Below are 19938 nucleotides of genomic sequence, written 5' to 3'. Positions count from 1 at the left end.
CCGCTTTTCCACCTGTGAGCTTGGGGTGATAGGGCCCGCCTCGCCTGGTCGGAGAGGGTTGCAGTATTGATGCGGAAGCACTCTTGCCTCCCACGTTGTAGGTGCTGTGCTCAGGTCATTCTGGGCCCTTCCCCACTTGTCCACAGGTTGCTCATCAACTTCATGAACGACACGAAGGCCCCAGACTGGCAGGGCTACTTCTACACGGCGCTGCTGTTCGTCAGCGCCTGTCTGCAGACGCTCGTGCTGCACCAGTACTTTCATATCTGCTTTGTCAGTGGCATGCGCATCAAGACCGCCGTCATTGGGGCTGTTTACCGGAAGGTAGGGGACCGGGCCATTGGGTCCTGGGCTGGCTCCAGGCATCTCCTTCCATGGGCTCTCGATTCGCAGGGACTTGGCCGGGTCACTCTGGGACCCATGTGGAGATTTCCAACCTAACTCCCAAGCGGTAGAGTAAGGGTGGCCTCGATGACCACAGGAGACAGGATATGACAGTTGGGCATGGTGCCTTAGCAGCGCTGATCCTGAGAGTGCAGAGTGTCTGTGTGCCCTGTGCCAGCCATGGATCATTAAGTGTCTTAGATGGTCAGTGGCCCTCGGTATAGGGACTCTGAGTTCAGGTCTTGGTGTGCAGGTCTTGCTGTGCTGCTCGTGTTCTATTCTTGCTCTCAATTTGAAATGAGCAGTGCAGAGAACTGAGACATGTCCATTCCCTACTTGATAGAGTTCGTAGCAGGTGTTTGTGCCCATCAATTTTCATATAACCATTAAGTTATTGCCATATCATTAACATTAATTAACATCAATTATAGTTTTAGCCCCCCCCATGAATTTCACTTATATACTCATGAAAATCCCACATACACAGTCCCAAAATGGTTATGTAATACAAGACCTGTCTGTCAAATTACAAAAAATCCCAAATTGACCAAAAAATAAAAATTAAAAACCCATAAAACAAAAGCCCACAGTTAGTGCCAGACTGATTCTCTCTCAGACAGCCCACTCCATTTTTCACACTACATAAAGTGTGCTCTTTTTATAATCTAGTCACTTAAAGTTATTTATGTCACATTTTCAATCCTTTGTCAACAAAACACAGAAGCTGAAGACCACAACACAAATCCTCCTATCCTTGTAACACATCCAGCTTTAAAGAAACCAAATCAACTTCTTATTCCTTTCAATTTTTTTTTTTTTTTTGGCTTCTGGCACAAGGGCACCACCTGGCCCATGGGTTGGAATAAGATGTCCATAGTTGGGAAAGATGGACTAGACCAGAGGCTTTCAATGCTGTTGGTGAACGAGACTCACCTGGGAAGCTAACAACTTCTAGTACACAGGTTGTGTCCAGACCAAGCGAGCTCCAGGGTGAGCCCTAGGGCCCAGTATTTTTAAATTCCCCATGTGATGGTGTGCAACTGTGTTTGAGAACCAGTAGCCTAGACTGGCGGTTCTCAATCAAGCAAGCCCCACGCCCACTCTGATGTGTGGCATTGTCTGAAGACATTTTTAATGATCACCACTGGGTGTGAGGTCATCTAATGGGTAGCAGCCAGGGATGTGCCAAACATCCTGCAGTGCACAGGACAGTCCCTGTGTAGGTTAAAGGGAATCATTCCTTGTGCTGGTCCCACAAGGAATGATCCAGCCCTGTATGTCAGGAATGCCAGGCTTGAGAGACCCTCTCCTGGGCTCTTGGTCCTTCAGTGGTATCTGGGACCAGTAGCATCGGCACAACCTGGGATCTTATTATGAATACAGAATCCCAGGTTCCACCCCACATGTGCTCAGTCAGAACCTAAGGTCCTGAAGGTCTCTTCCAAATTGAACTACTCAAGGTGGGGAGGCCATGAGTACATTTGATAAAAACATGGGCTTTGTGATGACACAGGCGGACTGGGCTAACAGATAAGCCGGAGGGGGAGGAGGAAGGATCTGGGTATTTCCACCCCTGAGAGCCTTCTTCCTTGCAACAGGCCTGCAGGGAGAGTACAGCGTCCTCCTCTGCTACACTGACCCTCTGACCCTCCCCTTTGCTTCACAGGCCCTGGTGATCACCAACTCGGCCAGAAAATCCTCCACGGTCGGGGAGATCGTCAACCTCATGTCTGTGGACGCCCAGAGGTTCATGGACCTGGCCACGTACATTAACATGATCTGGTCAGCCCCTCTGCAAGTCATCCTTGCTGTCTACCTCCTGTGGCTGGTGTGTGTTTGACGTAGTTCCCCATGGCCTGTAGGGAGGGACTTCCATGTGTGGGCAATGGGGCGAGGGAGTGGGTGTGGATGATAAGGCCTTCTGTAGCTCACTGGTGCTTCTTGCCACTATTTGCATTTTATTTGCTGGTCCATGAACTAGTTCCTGGGTATTTTCTTTTTTTACCTGAGTTGTTGGGTTTATGTCATCTTTGGTGGCATGGTATGTGTTTGCATTTGTCTTTTCTTGATGGTGTATGTAATTAATAACTCTACCACGAACGTACTGTCTTTCTCCCATTGTATCCTCCCAAATGCTAACCACACCCATTTATTCATGAGTCCCTAATTATATTGGCAAGATTCTCTCAGTTGCAAGGGGTAGAAAATCGATCTTAAAATAGCCTAAGCACATTAAGGGAAATTTGGGGCTATAGATACCTGAAAAATCTAGGGATTTAGCTTCAAGCATGTATGGATCCAGGCCATGGAGCAGTATTGTAAGTCCTCGATCTCACTCATTCATCATGTCTTGGCCCTGTTTTCCTCTGAATTAGCTTCATTCTCAGACATTTGATTCATTTCCCCAAATGATCTCCATAGGTTTAGACTCACTCATATCATCTTTACAGATACAAGTGCCAAAGAAGAGAGAAGACCACATTTCTCTACCTCAGCTAGAGTCCTGGGACACTCTGATTGGCCTGCCATAGTCTTATTCACATCCCTGAACCAATCACTGGGGCCCAGGAGGCAGTGTGCTCTGATGGGCCAACCTGGGTCACATGCCTTCTGCCACTGCAGAAGGGATCTAATTGGCAACCCCTCCATGTGGGGAGGACATTCTCCAAATAAAGAGATAAATGGAGAGGCTTATAACATGCTTTGTGCTTTCCCACCTCTGGGCCTTTGCACATGCCTTTCCTGCCACTAGAAATTCCCTTCCTCCTATAAACTGGTGATATCCCACCCATCCTTCAAGGTGTAACAAATGCCACTTCCATTGATCTCCCCTTCCTTCTCAATTGGATAGACTTCTTTCTTTTTTGAATTCCAGTAACTTTAGAAACTCCTCTGATTTTGCTTTTATTTTATTTTATTTTTTTGAGTTGAGGTTTCACTTTGTCCCCAGGCTGGAGTACAGTGGCATGATCACAGGTTACCACAGCCTTGACCTCCTCGGCTCAGGTGATCTTTCCACCTTAGCCTCTTGAGAAGCTGGGAATCTAGGCATGCACCACACCTGGCTAATTTTATTGACTTTTTTGTAGAGACGAGATCTCAAACTCCTGGGCTCAAGGAATTTTCCTGCCTCAGCCTCCCAAAGTGCTAGGATTACAGGCATGAGCCACTGCACCCAGCCTGGTCTCTTAGGGGGCAAGTTTGTGCCTGTTTGGGAACAACTGCTTGGCAACAAAAATAAGATTTCTCTATTTGACCATCAAAAACACGGTATAGGGCCATAGATGATGGTACAGGCTCTGGAATCAGGCTGCCTGGGTTCAAATCCTGTTTCCTCTATTTCCTGTTTTCTGGCTTTGGGCAAGTTACTTTGTGTCTCTATAAATAATGTCTCTACAAATAATGATAAAAGTCGTTCCTCTCGTCATAGGGATATTGGGACAATTAAGTGAACCAATGCAAGTTCTATTCACAGATTTCATAGAAGAGTACTGTTCACAGAATAGTATCTAGCATGTAGCCATACTCAGTATGTTTTAGCTACTAGACTCCTCAAGGCCGGGCACAGTGGCTCACACCTGTAGTCCTAGCCCTTTGGGAGGCAGAGGCAGGAGGATTGCTTGAGTCCAGGAGTTTGAGACCGGTCTGGGCAACATAGTAAGACTTCATTTCTTAAAAAGAAAAAAAAAAAAAAATCCTGGGCATGGTGTTTTGTGCTTATAGTTCCAGCTACTTGGGAGGATGAGGTGGGAGGATCACTTAAGTCCAAGAGGTCAAGGCTGCAGTGAGCTAGGTTTGTGCCTTTGCACTCCAGCCTGGGCAACAGAGCGAATAAAAAAAAGAAAAGGAAGGAAAAGAAAAAGGATCTTCAAAGGTAGTTGAATCTTACACTGGGCATAGGTATGTCCCAAAACCATGTGGAACAGCAGCAGAGCCCCTGAGGGTGACGTCTTTGAAGGGGCTCACACTCCTGTTTTCTTGAATGTTTAACAGAAGAAAGAAGATCACATGATCCTGGAGTTCCATGTGTACGATTTCAGCTAAGTACAAGCACACTGGGCTGACTTCTCAAGGTGTCTCTTTTAATTCCTGTAACTTAGAAGGAAGTCGAAAAGATGTAGATCTGTATCTAGTCTCAGGCCCTGGCCACTTAATCTTTCTGGGACAGAGTTCCCTTATCTGAAAATGAGTTAATAGAACAAATCTAAACTTTTCATCTATAAATCCATAAATCAAAAGGCTCTGAAAACTGAACACTTTTCTTTAACTTACTTGGTGGCAAAATTTAACCTGAATTGATGAAGTCTTGCTAATCTTGCTTATCCCTCCGTGTGAATAATTGTGTTTTGCTTTTGAAAAATCAATGCATTTTGATCCTGGAGTACTGTGCTGGGCCCTGCAGGGTTATAAGGGTGCATATGACATAGGCAGCTGTGTCAAGGGGCCCCGAGACCCCATACACAAATTCGATGACTCTCTAGGAGGACTCTCAGGACTCAGAATGTAGTCATGCCCATGGCCATAAATTATTTATTTATTCTTTTGAGCCTCACTCTGTCACCTGTGCTGGAGTACAGTGGCATGATCACAGGTCACTGCAGCCTTGACCTCCTGGGCTCAGGCGATCCTTTTGCCTCAGCCTCCCGAGTAGTTGGGACGACTGGTGCATGCCACCATGCCCAGCTAATTACTTGATTCTTTTGTAGAGATGAGGTCTCACTATGTTGCCCAGGCTGGTCTCAAACTCCTTGCCTCAAGCAATCCTCCTACCTTGACCTCCCAAAGTGCTGGGATTATGGGTGTGAGCCATCGCACTCGACCTTGTGGCTATAATTTAATACAGAAATATTAGCAAAAAAGGCTCAGGAGGTCACATCTGGGGAAACCAAGTACACAGCTTCAGGAGTCTTTTCCCGGTAGAGTCACATAGGGCACACTTGATTCCTCAGTTGGGATTCCACATGTGAAGTGTTCTCAACCAGGGATGCCCGACAGAGGCTCAGTGCTCAGGTTTTTTTGGGGGGGACTGGTCACATAGGCACCATTTGCTTGCCATGTACCTAGTATCCCACAAGAAAAGGGAGTGTTCAGCACAAGCCATATTGTTTGTACAAACACGTTAGTCATCGAGAGCCCCTCTTGCCAACTCTGGAAATCGCGGAAGAATTCCTGAAATACAAGGTTCCAGATGCCAGCCAAAGGCCAAACTCGTAGGCAGTCTCCAGGCAAGAGAGGCAGTTAGCTGGCCCCGCCCAGTGTTTTCTACTCACTGCCTCATGCCTTTGTAAAATGCTAAAGATCTAATCTGCAAACCTCATCTGTCCCCTAGGGCTTCGGGTGAGGGATCATGGGCCTGCGTATTATTTTTGTTTTGTTTTGTTTTTGAGTTGGAGACTCTGCTGCCCAGGCTGGAGTGCAATGGTGTGATCATGGCTCACTGCAGCCTTGACCTAATGTGCTCAGGCAGTCTTTCTACTTCAACCTCCCAAATAGCCAGGACTACAGATCCACACCACCATGCCTGACTAGTTTTTTGTAGAGCTGAGGTTTTGCTGTGTTGTTCAGACTGGTCTCAATTTCCTGGGCTCAAACTATTCTCCTCCACTCTGCCTCCCAAAGTGCTGAGATTATAAGTGTGGGCCACCATGTACCTGCATATTCTTTTTTTTTGAGTTGGAGTCTTACTCTGTCACCCGGACTGGAGTGCAGTGGCTGTTCCTGGCCACCGCAGCCTCGACCTGCTGGGCGCCAGCGGTCCTTCCGCCTCAGCCTTCCAAGTAGCTGGAACTACAGGCGCATGCTACCACACCCGGCTAATTTTTTTGATTTATTATAGAGATGAAGTCTTACCAAGTTGCCCAGGCGGGTCTCGAACCCCCGGGTTCAGGCAGTCACTCACCTCGGCCTCCCAAGGCACAGGATTGCAGGCTGAGCCACGGAGCCCGGCGTTATACCTGCATATTCTTAATGGGGCTGGGAGGACTTCGGGACAGGCCCAGGAATAAATCTGGAAACTCGTAACACCCCATCGCTGGGTAAAAGTAACATATCTTGCCCTGAGCTTGATCAGTGGAATCTCCTGAGGGGATTGGCCTGTGTGACCGGTGGAGGTCCTTGGTTTCTCCTGTCTGGTGAGTGATGAGGAGTCTCCTTTCCTTCCTCAGAACCTGGGCCCTTCCATCCTGGCTGGGGTGGCTGTGATGGTCCTCATGGTGCCCCTTAATGCTGTGATGGCGATGAAGACCAAGACCTACCAGGTAGGGTATCCGTCTCCGCAGGGCTCCGTGCCAGGCCTCACCTGAGGCCTCTTCTTGCAGGTTTTAGCCGAGTTCCTTCTGCCCTGTCCCTGGGGTTCTCAGCCTCGCCTGCCTGTTGGAATCCCCTGGGGAACTTTAGCAGAGCTGATGCCTGGGCTCCTTTCTTGGGATTTTGATTCGCTCAGTGTGGGTAGGACCGGGGCATCAGGATGTCTTAAAGCGCTTGACATAGACCTAGTGGGCCAGTCTATGTCAAGAGCTTTAAGACATAGACCTAGTGGGCCAGTCTATGTCAAGGGCCGGTCTTGACATAGACCTAGTGACTACGATGTCCTTGAGCCTCCGAGAGCATCCTTGTTTCCCCTGGAGTTAATCATTTTGTGTATGTGACTCAGTTTTCAAGAGTTGACTAATAATTATCCACTGCTTTTCCCCCCTATATTAAGATCTTACCTTATGCTAGGCACAGTGTTCAATCAAATCTTTTGTAGAGAAATTTTATATTTTGAAAAATTTTAAATACTTAAGTAATAGAGTAAGTGCTTTCTGGTTGTGAACAATTTCAAATAGGACAAAAGTATACAGATTAAAGGGGAGGATATCCCCTTCCCCGTCCGCTCAATGACTGTGAAGGCATCCAAGCAAGTCCATCTGGATCTTTCCATGGACTTATATACAGACCTGATTAACTATAGAGCTAAATTTGGTGTGTATGTATGTGTTTCCACGTCTTTTTTTTACCCAAACTGGCCTTCCTGGCAGCATGATTTTACCCTTTGGCAACATGCCTCAAGGACCTTTCTGGACTACACCCACTAGTCTGAATTTGTTCTCTTGAACTGGCGCTGAATGGTCCATAACACAGGGGGGCCCGTTTATGTCTCCTCTCCCCTGTTGATGGACATTATGATGTGCTGTGGAATTTCAGGTGGGAGCACTCGGCTGTGTTCACGGTGCCGGGGAGTGGGGTTCCAGGACCTGGGCCCAACGGAAGAAGCAGCCTTGGGGGTGGGGTACAGGTGGGATGGACAAGGCCGGAGCTTGGGGCCTCGGTTGCCTCTGGATATGTGGGCTTCCCTGGGCAGCCCATCCCTAAACCAGCCTCCGAGTCACAAAGCTTAAAGCCTCCTGGTCTGTGACCTGAGGATGGCCATAGCACAGGATGGTACCATTCTTGTGAGCACAAATGGCCGAGTGCACATAGAATGTTTAGAAGATAACCCAACGTGTGGAAATTGCTGAGTGGTATGAAGAATACTTAACTGTGCTGCCTGGGCATCTACCGGTTGGAACCAGAGCCAGTGGGTACAGAAACTTTTCTCTGTTTTAACAACCATGTGAGAATATGGTGAAGAAAAATACCATCAGTGTCTCTGTTGTGTTTGGGTCAGCAGAGTAGGGCTGTGTTGCTCTTCCCTGGACCCCCGAAGGGTATTTCTTGCCTCAGTTTCTTGATTCTGAATTGAATAACCTTCTTTAATATATGTTTATTCTTTATTATTATTATTATTATTATTATTGTTTTGAGTCGGAGATTTGCTGTGTTGCCCAGGCTGGAGTGCTGTAGAATGATCATAGCCCACTGCAGCCTTGACCTCCTGGGCTCAGGCAATCCTTCTGCCTCCCAAGTAGCTGGGACTATAGGTATGTACCACCACACCCGGCTAATTATTTTGCTTTTTGATTTTTTGTTTTTGTAGAGACGAGGTCTTGCTGTGTTGCCTAGACTTGTCTCACACTCCTGGGCCCAAATAATCCTCCCACCTCAACCTCCCAAAGTTCTGGGAGTGAGCCACCGTGCCTGGCCCCTCATGTCTAATCTAACACAATTTGAAGCAGTGTGTTTTCCTTGAAAGTGAACTGAGTTCTTTGGTGTGGTTTGGGGCCGAGAGTCGGGCTCCCAGGGATGATACGGTGGGCTCTCCCATCCCCAGGAAGGCCTGTGTTTGACAGGTGCTGATGTTATGTGATGGTCAGATGCCAGGGCCATCCCTAGGCCTGCCGCCAACTGCCCTTGTCTTTGAAGGTAGCCCACATGAAGAGCAAGGACAGTCGGATCAAGCTGATGAACGAGATCCTCAACGGGATCAAGGTGCTCAAGCTGTATGCCTGGGAGCTGGCGTTCAAGGACAAGGTGCTGGATGTCCGGCAGGAGGAGCTGAAGGTGCTGAAGAAGTCTGCCTACCTGGGTGCCGTGGGGACCTTCACCTGGGTCTGCACGCCTTTCCTGGTGAGTGCAGCCGTGCATTTCCTGGCCCACGCTGAGGTTTTGTTTTGTTTTCATCACTAAATAGTTTTCAAAAGTCACTTTGTTGGCAAGGCCTTCTCTTTTTCTCTCTCTCTTTTAAGAGACGGCCTCACTCTGTTGCCCAGGCTGGAGTGCAGTGGTGTGATCTTATTTCACTGCAGCCTTGACCTTCTGACCTCAAGTGATCTTCCCAATAATTGGGCCTACAGGCATATGCCACCCTGCCCGGCTAATTTTTATTTGTTTGTTTGTTTGTTTGTTTGTTTTTAGAGACAATTCTTGCTAGGTTGCCTAGGTTGGTCTTGAACTCCTACCCTTAAGTGATCCCCAAATGCTGAGATTATAGGCATAAGCCACTGTGCCTGGCCTGACTCCTCTTTTTAAAATTGTCACCCTCCCTATTTGATTTCATTCACAACACGTAGCACCATCGAGCCCACCACGTCTTGAACTGTTTTTGACCTGTTCACCGTGAGATAAGGAGTTTGCCCCTGGATGTAAACCAGAGCCCTCTGCTTCCTTAAATATTAAGAGTAAAAAACGTTAGCCGAACTCATTGGTGTGCATGCTGCCGTAGTTGGTGTACGTGATGGTGCCATCTCTGTATCTTGTTGCCATGTGGTCACACGGACTAGACTGTCAGTCACCTATGGACCCATGTCTGGTGGCACTGCCACTTAACAACCATTTTGCCTATTGTCTGTCTCTCCCCACTAGGATGTCAGCCCTAGGTGCACAGGGATTTTTGTCTTTTCTGTTGACTACTGTATCCTCAGTGCCTAAAACAGTGCATAGTAGGTGCTCAACAAATATTTGTATTTCACTACAAAAAAATTCAAATCATACAGCAAGATACAAAATGAAAAGCATATTGCCTTTCCCTCTCCCTGTCCTTCTCCTTCAAAGTGACAGTTTTGTGTATCTTTTTCAGACAACGAAGTGTATGCTTAGAAGTATTTAAAAAATATTTTTGGTATATTCAAATGGAATCACACTACACATAGTGTTCTAGCACTTTCTATCTCTTTTGGTAGTTAATAATGTATCCTCTTGGCTCAACCATTCAGATCTGCATCATTCTTTTTTGTTTTTGTGTGTGTGTTGTTCTTTTTTGTTTTTTGTTTTGTTTTGTTTTTTGAGTTGGGGTCTCACTTTGTTGCCCAGGCTGTATTGCAGTGACAAGATCATGGCTCATGACAGCCTCGACCTCCTGGGCTCAGGCGATCCTCCCACCCTTTGAGACTCACAAGTTGATCCTGCCACTCACAGTGTGATTCATGGGCAGGTAGTATCCCCATCACCTGGTGGTTGTTAGAAATGCAGATTCTCAGGGCCTCCCCTGACTAACCGAAACAGAATTTGGCTCTTAGCAAGCTTTCTAGGTGGTTTGTATACACTGGAAAGTTTGAGAGACACTGGTGAAAAGTAGGAGTCAACAAACTATTTCTGTCAAGAGCTAGTTAGTGAATATTTTGGGCATTCTGGACCATGCGGTCATGTTGCACATGCTCTTCTCTGCCAGGGTAGTGGCCAAGCAGCCATAGATAGTTTGTAAACAGATGAGTGTGATTGTATTCTTGCAAAATTGTACTTATTGACACGGACATTTGAGTGTTATAATTTGCATGTGTTGGGGTATTCTTTGGATCCTTTTTTCCCAGCCATTTTAAAATGTGAGATCCATTGCCAGCTCATGGCTCACATAAACAGGTGTGTGCTAAATGTGGACCCTGGGCTGTCTCTGACCAGCCCTCGGCTCAGAAGGTGGAGGGTTCTCCTGAGTCCGGTCACCTGCTGCATTCTGCTGCCAGTTCACGGTGGCACCTGAGGCCTGTCAATTCCTCCTCCAGCTCTGGATTTTGTCATATGAAAAAGAAGGGGTTAGGCCACAAGCATGTCAAACACCACGCCCTACCCTCCCTCTGTGCCTGTGGCTGGCACCCACCATCGGTCCTAGTGTTCTTTCCTACCGAGCTGTGTTCTAGCAGTCTTTCGGGTGACCACTATCCATGACCTGGAGTCGAACAAGAAACAGCATCTCTGTCCTGGCCTGCGACCCTGAGCTCCCTTTGACTCCATCACCCCCACGGTCTGCATTGCTTGTTGCATCGTCCCTATTTATTTATCTTTAATTATTTTTCATTTTTGTCAAGACAGGTTCTCACTGTGTTACCCAGGCTGGTCTCAAATTCCTGGCCTCAAGTGATCCTCCTGCCTTGGCCTCCCAAACTTGCTAGGATTACAGGTGTGAGCCACCGCACCTGGCCGGTTGCATTGTTTTGCACTCCAGACCCCGACTTTCTGGGCATTGAAGAACTCCCTTTGTTTTTTAAAAGTAAAAGTAATATTAGACTAGATGGAAGTTATGTAGGGTGTCCAAGTTATTATTTTTCTTCAAACTGTTTGATAGTTTCTTTGTTAGTATGTGGGACACATTTTATTCTAAAGATTGAAAGTCATGCTTTCACAGGGAAAAAAAGGCTAAAACCATGCTAGGCAGTCTACATCCAGCAGGGCTCCTCAGCCTCAGGACTGTTGGCACTGGGGCATGTCCTTTGTCTCTGTGTTGAGGACCAGTCCAGGTATGGGAGGATGTTGGCAGCATCACCAGCCTCTGTGTCTAGGAGGATATTAGTGGCATCCGGCGTCTGTGCCCTGGAGGAGGTGGGCAACAAGGTTAGTTTTTGTATCGTGTGCCACTCAGGAGCGAGGTGGGGAGTTTCTCATAACCTGCTGCTATGCACATCAGATCCTCTGACACAACCTGTGGTTTCTGGGTCATCACCCAGACAGTTGTCCCTTGACTCATTGCCTCCAGCCCTGGCCTCTGTGGGAAACCACAGTGAGAGACGCTTACAGCAGGGCCGGCTCTTCTGGGCCTCTGATGGGGGCGGCAGGGGGCTTCTAGATGCAGAGGTCGTTGAGCTGTTGGCAAGAAACAGATGAGCCTTGGTGTCAGCCAGAGACCTCAGTTCCAGGCCAGGCAGCAGTGCCTCTGACTGCATTAGGGTGAGGTATGTGGCCTTCAGTGTCTCTGGATGGTGTTGCGTGTTCTTTCCACTGGTGGATTCCTGTGCCTCCGGGGTGATAAGGTGTTTACCCAGCACTCGGTGTGATGAAAGGCAGAGGCCAGGCAGGGCCGGGGATGCCATCTGGTGGGGCTGCTGGTCTGCTCTGGAACAGCGAGCCTGGCATTTATCAGGGCCGCATACCTCACCTTCCTGAGACAGCATCCCCAGACTCCGGCCACGTTTCCCATCTTCTATCTTGGGCGATCCACAAGCTGCTTCCCTTCTGCTTACCTCAGGTCTCCTTTCATTGGGATACTCTGCATTCTCCAGGAAAATTATCTGTTCTGTTGTTCTCTGCTGACCCGGTCATAAGGTCCATGGAAGATGCAGACCTTGTCATTTGATGCTTGTATCCCCAGAGCGTAGGGGACTTGCAAATGTTGCATGCTCAGTACATGAATGCAGATGAGCCAGTGAATAAATGAATGTATTAAAGGTTGAAATAAGTTGTATTAAGCAGGACCAATCTTGCACATGACAGAACCCTGGCTTAAATCAGTTAGAGTAAAAAAGAGAGGGGAACTTTAGAGTTATAAAACTGAAAAGTCAAAAAAACTACTTTTAAGCACGGCTGGGGGTTTCAGGCATGGCTGGATCTAGGTGTTCCCAAGGTCATGTTGGGAATAGCAACCTCTCCTTCATTTCTGCTTTCTGGTTGGTGGTTTCTTTGTCAGCCTGCAGTTCTGGATTATTCTGTGAATGGAGTCCCGTTTTTTTCCCCAGTAGTTCCTGCAACACTACGGGATTGAGTCTCATTGGTTGTAGCTGGTCACATGCTTATTCCTGAACCAATCACTTGGATCAGCCAGGAGTAGGTCTTGTGACTTTCATTAGAGCTTATGACTGAGATGGGCAAGGGAGTTATGGCTGGAGCTCATAGATTGAGATTGGGAGAAGTTCCCCAAAGGAAAACTGTGGTGTGACCAGAAACAGGGGTATAGGCTAGGTGGGCAGAAAAAGCAGCCATCTGCACACAGAGAGTGAAGTTTTGGGGTGAGCTTAGGGGTTGGGCTCATTGGTTTGCCATGTTTCTTGGGGGAGGCATTAGGTGGGACGGTTGTTCTTCGTGCCGTGGGAAGGACTTTGTATACCCTTGACCCTCCCCTGTCATAAGACCTTGACCCTGCCTGTGAAGCAGTCCCACCTGCTTTTGCATATTCCTGATGCCACCTGCTGGAGGCCCTGGTTGCTATGGGTCTCAGTACCACCAAGCCCTCCCCATTCCCCAGCATGCAGTGCCCAGCACACAGTAGGTGCTCAGTTAAGAACTGCGGGGTATGGGGGAGGGGGAGACACAACATCAATAAGGGTACCTGATCTCAAACCACGCAAAGTGGAGACCAGAGGGAGGTCCAAGCTTTACCTGTACGATGACCACTTATATACCTAATCCTGAATTGTATCCCACATCTTTAAAAATAAAGAAGAAACTGAGCCCTGGACATGCGGCTGACCTTGCTTGCTGGAGAAGCCGAGCTATGACCCGAGAGGGGCGGCAGGACGTTGCCTGCTTCTGCGGGCCCTGTGCTGCCAGGTGCTGTGGGCCTCTGCTTCCCCAGTGCTGAGTGCCTGGTGTGGCGTGCCCGAGGTCTGCTTTCCTTCACTGCTGAGGAAACACCTCCGGGTGTGTGCTCTGCTACTCTCAGGCAGATTGGTCCACCTGCCCCCACTGACCTCCCCCACCACCACCCTCCCATCATCTGCTCCACAGACGGTGACTGCATGCCTGCCCCTATCCTGGCACTGTCCTGGCCACCGACGTGGGAGCAGTGGACGCTACTAGAAACCCCAGCGTTCGTTCCAACTGGGAGAGACACAGTCAAAAGCAGACACAAGAGAGAAAACTCAGCAGGCGAGGCCATCACAAGGGCTGTGGAAAAAAGATCGGGGGCCTCATGATGGGGAGGGTGTTAGAAGCAGGACAGTTGATGTCTCCTGAGAGGGCGCTCCTTCTAAGTGGGGGCTTGGAAGAGCACATGCAGAGGCCCTGAGGCAGCACTGCTACGCCCACTCGTAGGCAGAGTAACCACGGAGGCTAGAACAGGGAAGCCAGGGAAGGTCAGCGAGTGACAAGTCAGGTGGGCCCTGGGACCCGAGTGGTATCTGTGGTCAGTTTTTTCTTTTTTTAATTTACTTTTTAAGTTGAGATATAATTTACTACTTTTTTTTTTGAGTTGGAGTCTCACTCTGTCACCCAGACTGGAGTGCAGTGACCACTCCCGGCCACCGCTGTCTCAACCTGCTGGACTCTGGTGATCCTTCCGCCTCAGCCTTCCAAGTAACTGGAACTACAGGCGTGTGCTACCACACCCGGCTAATTTTTGATTTATTGTGGAGAGGAGGTCTCGCCAAGTTGCCCAGGCGGGTCTCGAACCCATGGGCTTAGGCAATTCACTCACCTCAACCTCCCAAGGCGCCGGATTACAGGCTGAGCCACCGAGCCCAGCTATAATTTACTATTTTAAGCTGTGTACTTCAGTGGCTCTCCATATAGGTTGTGCAGGCATTGCCGCTATTTCCAGATCATTGCATCACCCCAGGAGGAAACTCTCTACCCATGAGCCCTTGCTCCCCAATCTCTCCAGTCCCCCAGCCCCAAGCAGCCACTAATCTACTTTCAGACTCTGGATTTGCCTATTTGGGACATTTTGTATAAATGGGATCAGATGACAAGAAGCCTTTTGCGACTGGCTTCTTTCACTTTGCAAGACGTTTTCAAGGGTCATCCATGTTGGAGCATGTATAAGAATTTTTTTTTTTTTATGGCCGAATAATATTCCACTGTGTGAATATGTGTGGAGAGAGTTTTGAGTAAAGAGTGACTTTGGGGTTGGCCAGGTGTGGTGGCTCACACCTGTAATCCCAGCACTGTGAGCAGCCAAGGTGGGAGGATCAGTTGAGCCTAGGAGTTCGAGATCAGCCTAGGCAACATGGCGAGACCCCCATCTCTACAAAAATTTTAAAAAATAGCCAGGTGGGGTGGTGTGTGCCTGTAGTCTCAGCTACTCAGGAGGCTAAGGCAGAAGGCTCACCCAAGGCCAGGAGGTCAAGGCTGTGGTAAGTCATGACTATACCACTGCACCCCAGCCTGGGTGACAGAGTGAGATTTCGACTCAAAAAAAAAAAACGCCCTTGGGGCTGGGCATGATGGCTTGCTGCTGAAATCCCAGCACTTTGAGGTGGGAGGACCTCTCAAGGCCAGGAATTCAAGACCAAGCTGGGCAATATAGTGAGACCCATCTCTTAAAAAAAAAAGTGTCTTTGGTAAGAGGCCAGTGCGTTGTTACTGCCTAGATAAGGGCAGCCGCTGTGTGAGGACATCCAGGAATCATGTGTCTGTGGCCTTTTGAGCATGTCACCTCCCTCTTGGCTGAAGAGCCTGGAGTATTTCTCTGCCTTACCAGGGGGTCATCAGCTTGTTAATGTCAGAGGCAGAAGAGGAACCAGCTCTGCTGGTGAGCAGTTCTTGCTCTTGCAACCAGGTTAATGGATTCTTTGGAAGAGAGGCCTGAGGAGTTTGGACTGAGTCCTGCTCCAAGACAAAAACAGCTGCCGCACATAGAGTCTTACTGTGCCTCAGGCCCTGCGCTCACAAGCACTCCACCCAAGAGCCTTCTTTCTTGCTGCTGACTGCCCTTAGTGGTGGATCGTGACCCCCATTTGATAGATGGGAAAACAGATGCTTGCCTATAGAGGTCAGGTGACACACCCAGGTCACACAGCTGATGCGTGGCAAGGCATGTGTGATTTTGTTCTTATTATGTATTTATTTTTAGGGACAGGGTCTTGCTCTGTTGCCCAGGCTAGAGTGCAGTGGTGCAATCTTAGTTCGCTGCAGCCTCAGACTCCTGAACTTAAGGAATCCTCCCACCTCACCCTCCCAAGTAGATGGAACTATAGGTGTGTACCACCACACCTGGCTAATTCTGAAATTTTTTACTGCTGGAGCCTCACTATGTTGCCCAGGCTTGTCTTGTGCTCCTAGGCTCAAGCAATCTTCCTGCCTCAGCCTGGCAAGTAGCTAGGGCAATAGTCACATACCACCCTGCCTGGCTAAGTTTTTTTTTTTTTTTTGGGTGGGGGGGTCATACCAGGATCTTGCTCTGTTGCCCAGGCTGGTCTTGAACTCTTGGCCTCAAGAGATTCTCCCTTTTTGGCCTCCCAAAGTATTGGGATTGCAGGTGTGAGCCATTGTGGTCTGGTTTTTATTTTTAAGATGTGTGGCCTTCCAGTAGGTAACATTGAAATGATGCATCTGAGACCCTGAAAGTACAGGGACTAACAGCCACACCAGAGGCAGGGCTCAAAGACAGATCTCTTGACATATTGGCAGGCTGCCCGGAGCTCACAAAGCTGAGGACCTGGGAGCTCATTTTCCCTGGGAAGGCCCTTCATGGCTCTAGGAGCAAGGGACTAACATGACAACAGGGACTTTTGCCCATCTGCCAGGGTTCAGGGTTTTCCAAATTGCTGATGATGGTGTGTACCAGGTAGTCCTGTGGGATCCTGTTGGTGACACCTGGCCCTGCCCCTGTCCCCAGCAGAGCGGGAGGGACACACCCACCTAGCGCCTGGCGGACATGCACGTCCAAGCTGCTTTTCCTGGCCTCCTGAGCAGGGCAGCGCGGTTCTGGGGTGTCCAGGCGGCTCAGCCTCCTCCTGGCAAGACGCTGCCACCCCAGACAGCCGAACACAAGTTCAGGTGTGTCTGAGCCAGAGTAGTGAAAGCTTAGGAATCACCACAGGTTTAGGGTGCATCAGACTTTATTTGTAGGAAGCCTGGCTGTTTTTTTTCCTTCTGTGTTAATTGTTCCTGTCCTCGGGGCGTACAATCAGGCATCACACACACTAGAAGGGTGTTGTGTATCCTGCGTCCCCAGTTCACAGAGGAGACGACTGTGACTCTGGGAGGGAAGGCGCGCTTTTCCATGGCCTTCCTTAGCGTCCCTAAACACCAGGGGTTGTGCCAGGCCCAGAGGACATGGTCCTGCACACTGCTCGGTCCCTGCCTGCATAAAGTCAGCATTTCAGCTAGGAGACAGTGAATGCCTGTGAGCAGAAGGCGGCCATCGGAGCCGTGGAGAAAACAAGCCAGGGCAAAGGATGAGAGCGCTGGGGGCAGGTGGGGGACAACTGCAGGGCGAAGGCCAGGTGGGGCTGTGCTCAGTGGTGTTGAGGAAGGGGGGAGGCTGTCCTGTTGTCGCCGAAACCGTGGTGGGAGAGCCAGGACTTGGGGCTCCTGGCCATTCATTTACCCAGTTCATGATTTAATTTGTTTTGAGACAGGGTCTCGTTCTGTCACCCAGGCTAGAGTGCAGTGGTGCGACCATAGCTCACCACAGCCTCCACCTCCTGGGCTCAAGCGATCCTCCCATGTTAGCTTCTGAAGTAGCTGGGACTATAGACGCGTGATGCCACGCCCAGCTTACTTAAAACACATTTTTTTTGGTAGCTATGGGTTCTCACTATGCTGCCCAGGCTGGTCTCGAACTCCTGGGCTCAAGCCATCCTCCTGCCTGGGCCTCCCAAAGTGCAGAGATTGCAGGCATGAGCTGCCATGCCGGCCACCAGTTCATTCTGCGAGCGTGTAGTGAGCACCTGCTGTGTGCTAGGCCCTGCCCTGGGCTTTTCCACCACCACTGGTGGCCAGTCATGGCCACTCCAGGACAGTGTCTCTGCTCCTGCACTGTGACTGTCCCTCAGGCCTGGTGGTCAGTGCTGTGCATTCTTCTTGCAGGTGGCCCTGTGTACGTTTGCCGTCTACGTGACTGTCGAGAAGCACAGCATCCTGGATGCCCAGAAAGCCTTCGTGTCCTTAGCCTTGTTCAACATCCTCCGCTTCCCCCTGAATATCCTTCCCATGGTCATCAGCAGCATCGTGCAGGTGTGGGTGGGGCCACGGGGGGTTGAGGGAGGGGGTCTCAGGCCCGGGCTGGTAGCAGAAGGGCATGGACAGCCCCTTCCTTGAGGCCCCTCTGCAGCTAACTCCCCACTGGGCCCGGTGGGTTCCATGAGGCCAGGACCAAGGCTGCCACGCCTCTGTGGTCATGCCCCAAAGAGGGACACACATTGAACTTCATTTTGTTTTGTTTTATTTTTTTGAGTCAGGGTCTCCCTCTTTTGCCCAGGCTGGAGTGCAGTGGTATAGTCACAGCTCACCCCAGCCTTGACCTCCTGGGCTCAGGCGATCCTTCTGTCTCAGCCTCCTGAGTAGCTGGGACCATAGGTGTGTGCCACCACACCTGATTAATTTTTTTATTTTTTGTCAAGATGAGATCTTCCGATGTTGTGCAGGCTGGTCCTGAACTCCTATGCTCAAGCAGTCCTCCTACCTCAGCCTCCCAAAGTGCTGGCATTACAGGCATGCACCACCACACCCAGCACATTGTCCTTCTTGATAGAGACTCATGCTTGGTAGTGTGAGGCAGTAGGTTACTGCAGCAAGTCTGTGCTGTGTGAGTGTCTGTCTGGAATATTCCGCCCCTCTATTCTTCTTTGGCCTGTCCTCTCCTCTTGCATCCTGCTCTTGACTGGAGTGGTTTTACCACCCACTGACAGGTCTGGGCCTACCCTCTGAAGATCCCCAACCTAGACCCCAGAGTGTCCCTAAAATTCATGCCAATGAATCTGCGAGGAGAGGAGGTGTCTGCCTTGTCACATTTGACACTCCTGTCACCTTCCTGCCAGTATTTTTTTTTTTGAATAAGAGTCTCACTCTGTGTCACCCAGGCTGGAGTGCAGTCGCACACTCATGGCCACCGCAGCCTCAGCCTGCTGGGCTCAGGCAATCCTTCCATCTCAGCCTTCCAAATAGCTGGAACCACAGGAGTATACTACCACACTGGGCTAATTTTTTAATTTGCTATAGAGATGAGGTCTTGCCAAGTTGCCTAGGCTGGCAAACCCCTGAGCGCAGACAGTCCTCTCTCCTCTGCCTCCCAAAGCACTGGGATTATGGGCATGAGCTACTGCACCTGGCCCTGCCAGTATTTTTAACATCCTGCTTCCTGCATCACACACATTAATTTTGAAAGCGCCGTCTTCAACCACATGGACCCATCAACCTTAAGACTGGGTTATCCAACTGGGGCTGTAGGTCCGATCACAAACAAAAACAAAAAACGCTTTTTTTAAGAAACCAAATGTCCGCAGAACTAGAAAGCACAGCACAGTGCGAGCCCGTGGATCTACCCTCCCAGGTCCAGCCCTGGCATTTCCTGCCTCACACCATCTCGTTCTTTCTCAGCCCTCCTTCCCTTAGTCCCTTTCTTTCTTGGCTGAGGAATTTTAAAGCAGAATCCAGACCTCTTGTCGCTTCCCCTATACATACTGCAGTGTGCATTTCTTACATAATGATGACACCATGATCACACCTGGCCAGATTCGTCATTTCTTACAATTACACTAGGCCCATAGGAGAGTTTTCTGGAATGTCTCAGAAGCACCTGTGCAGTGGGGCCATTGAATTGGGCACATTTTTTAAAGTTTCTTTTTTATTGTTGTTGTTAAGTTTCTTTTTCATTTCTTTTTTGTTTTTATGGGTTTTTTTTCTATTTTGTTTTTGTGATTTTTTTTCTTTTTTGCTGCTTGTTCATTTCTGAAGTCTCTTTCTCTCTAGGCCAGTGTTCTGCTCTTCTTTTCGAAAATACTTCTTGTGTGCTTTTGAAGGAAACCAAAACAAGAACCTAAACCAGCTGATGTTTTATTCTGAAGTGGATACTCGTTCTCGGAAATGTGGGGGCCTTCAGACACAGGGGAGGATGTGGGTCCCTCCACGCCCTTGGGAAACCACTGGAAGTCAGCCTTGGTTTGTTTTGCACAAATGCTTCTTAAAAATAACCCTGCCCTGTGATTGCTTTCTGTGTAGGCAAGTGTCTCCCTCAAACGACTCCGGATCTTCCTCTCCCACGAGGAGCTAGAGCCCGACAGCATCGAGCGGCGGCCTCTCAAAGACGGTGTGTGAAGACGTGTGTGTGTG

General features: G+C 49.2%; 1 protein-coding gene across 1 annotated transcript in view; it reads left to right on the top strand.

The window, feature by feature from the left end:
- Positions 1-19938, top strand: part of ABCC1 (ATP binding cassette subfamily C member 1) — a 103052-nt gene that overhangs the window by 29834 nt on the left and 53280 nt on the right. The window contains exons 8-13 of the mRNA XM_021717985.1: positions 147-324; positions 2051-2212; positions 6549-6641; positions 8668-8871; positions 17698-17844; positions 19828-19915. Coding sequence (XP_021573660.1) covers positions 147-324; positions 2051-2212; positions 6549-6641; positions 8668-8871; positions 17698-17844; positions 19828-19915 — 872 coding nt within the window. The remainder of the gene's footprint in view (positions 1-146; positions 325-2050; positions 2213-6548; positions 6642-8667; positions 8872-17697; positions 17845-19827; positions 19916-19938) is intronic.

The sequence above is a fragment of the Carlito syrichta genome, unplaced genomic scaffold (assembly GCF_000164805.1).
Source record: "Carlito syrichta isolate Samal-C Ts95f unplaced genomic scaffold, Tarsius_syrichta-2.0.1 Scaffold311662, whole genome shotgun sequence".
Taxonomy (NCBI): domain Eukaryota; kingdom Metazoa; phylum Chordata; class Mammalia; order Primates; family Tarsiidae; genus Carlito; species Carlito syrichta.
Note: the sequence above shows the minus strand (reverse complement) of the source record. Positions and strands in the feature narration are given on the sequence as shown.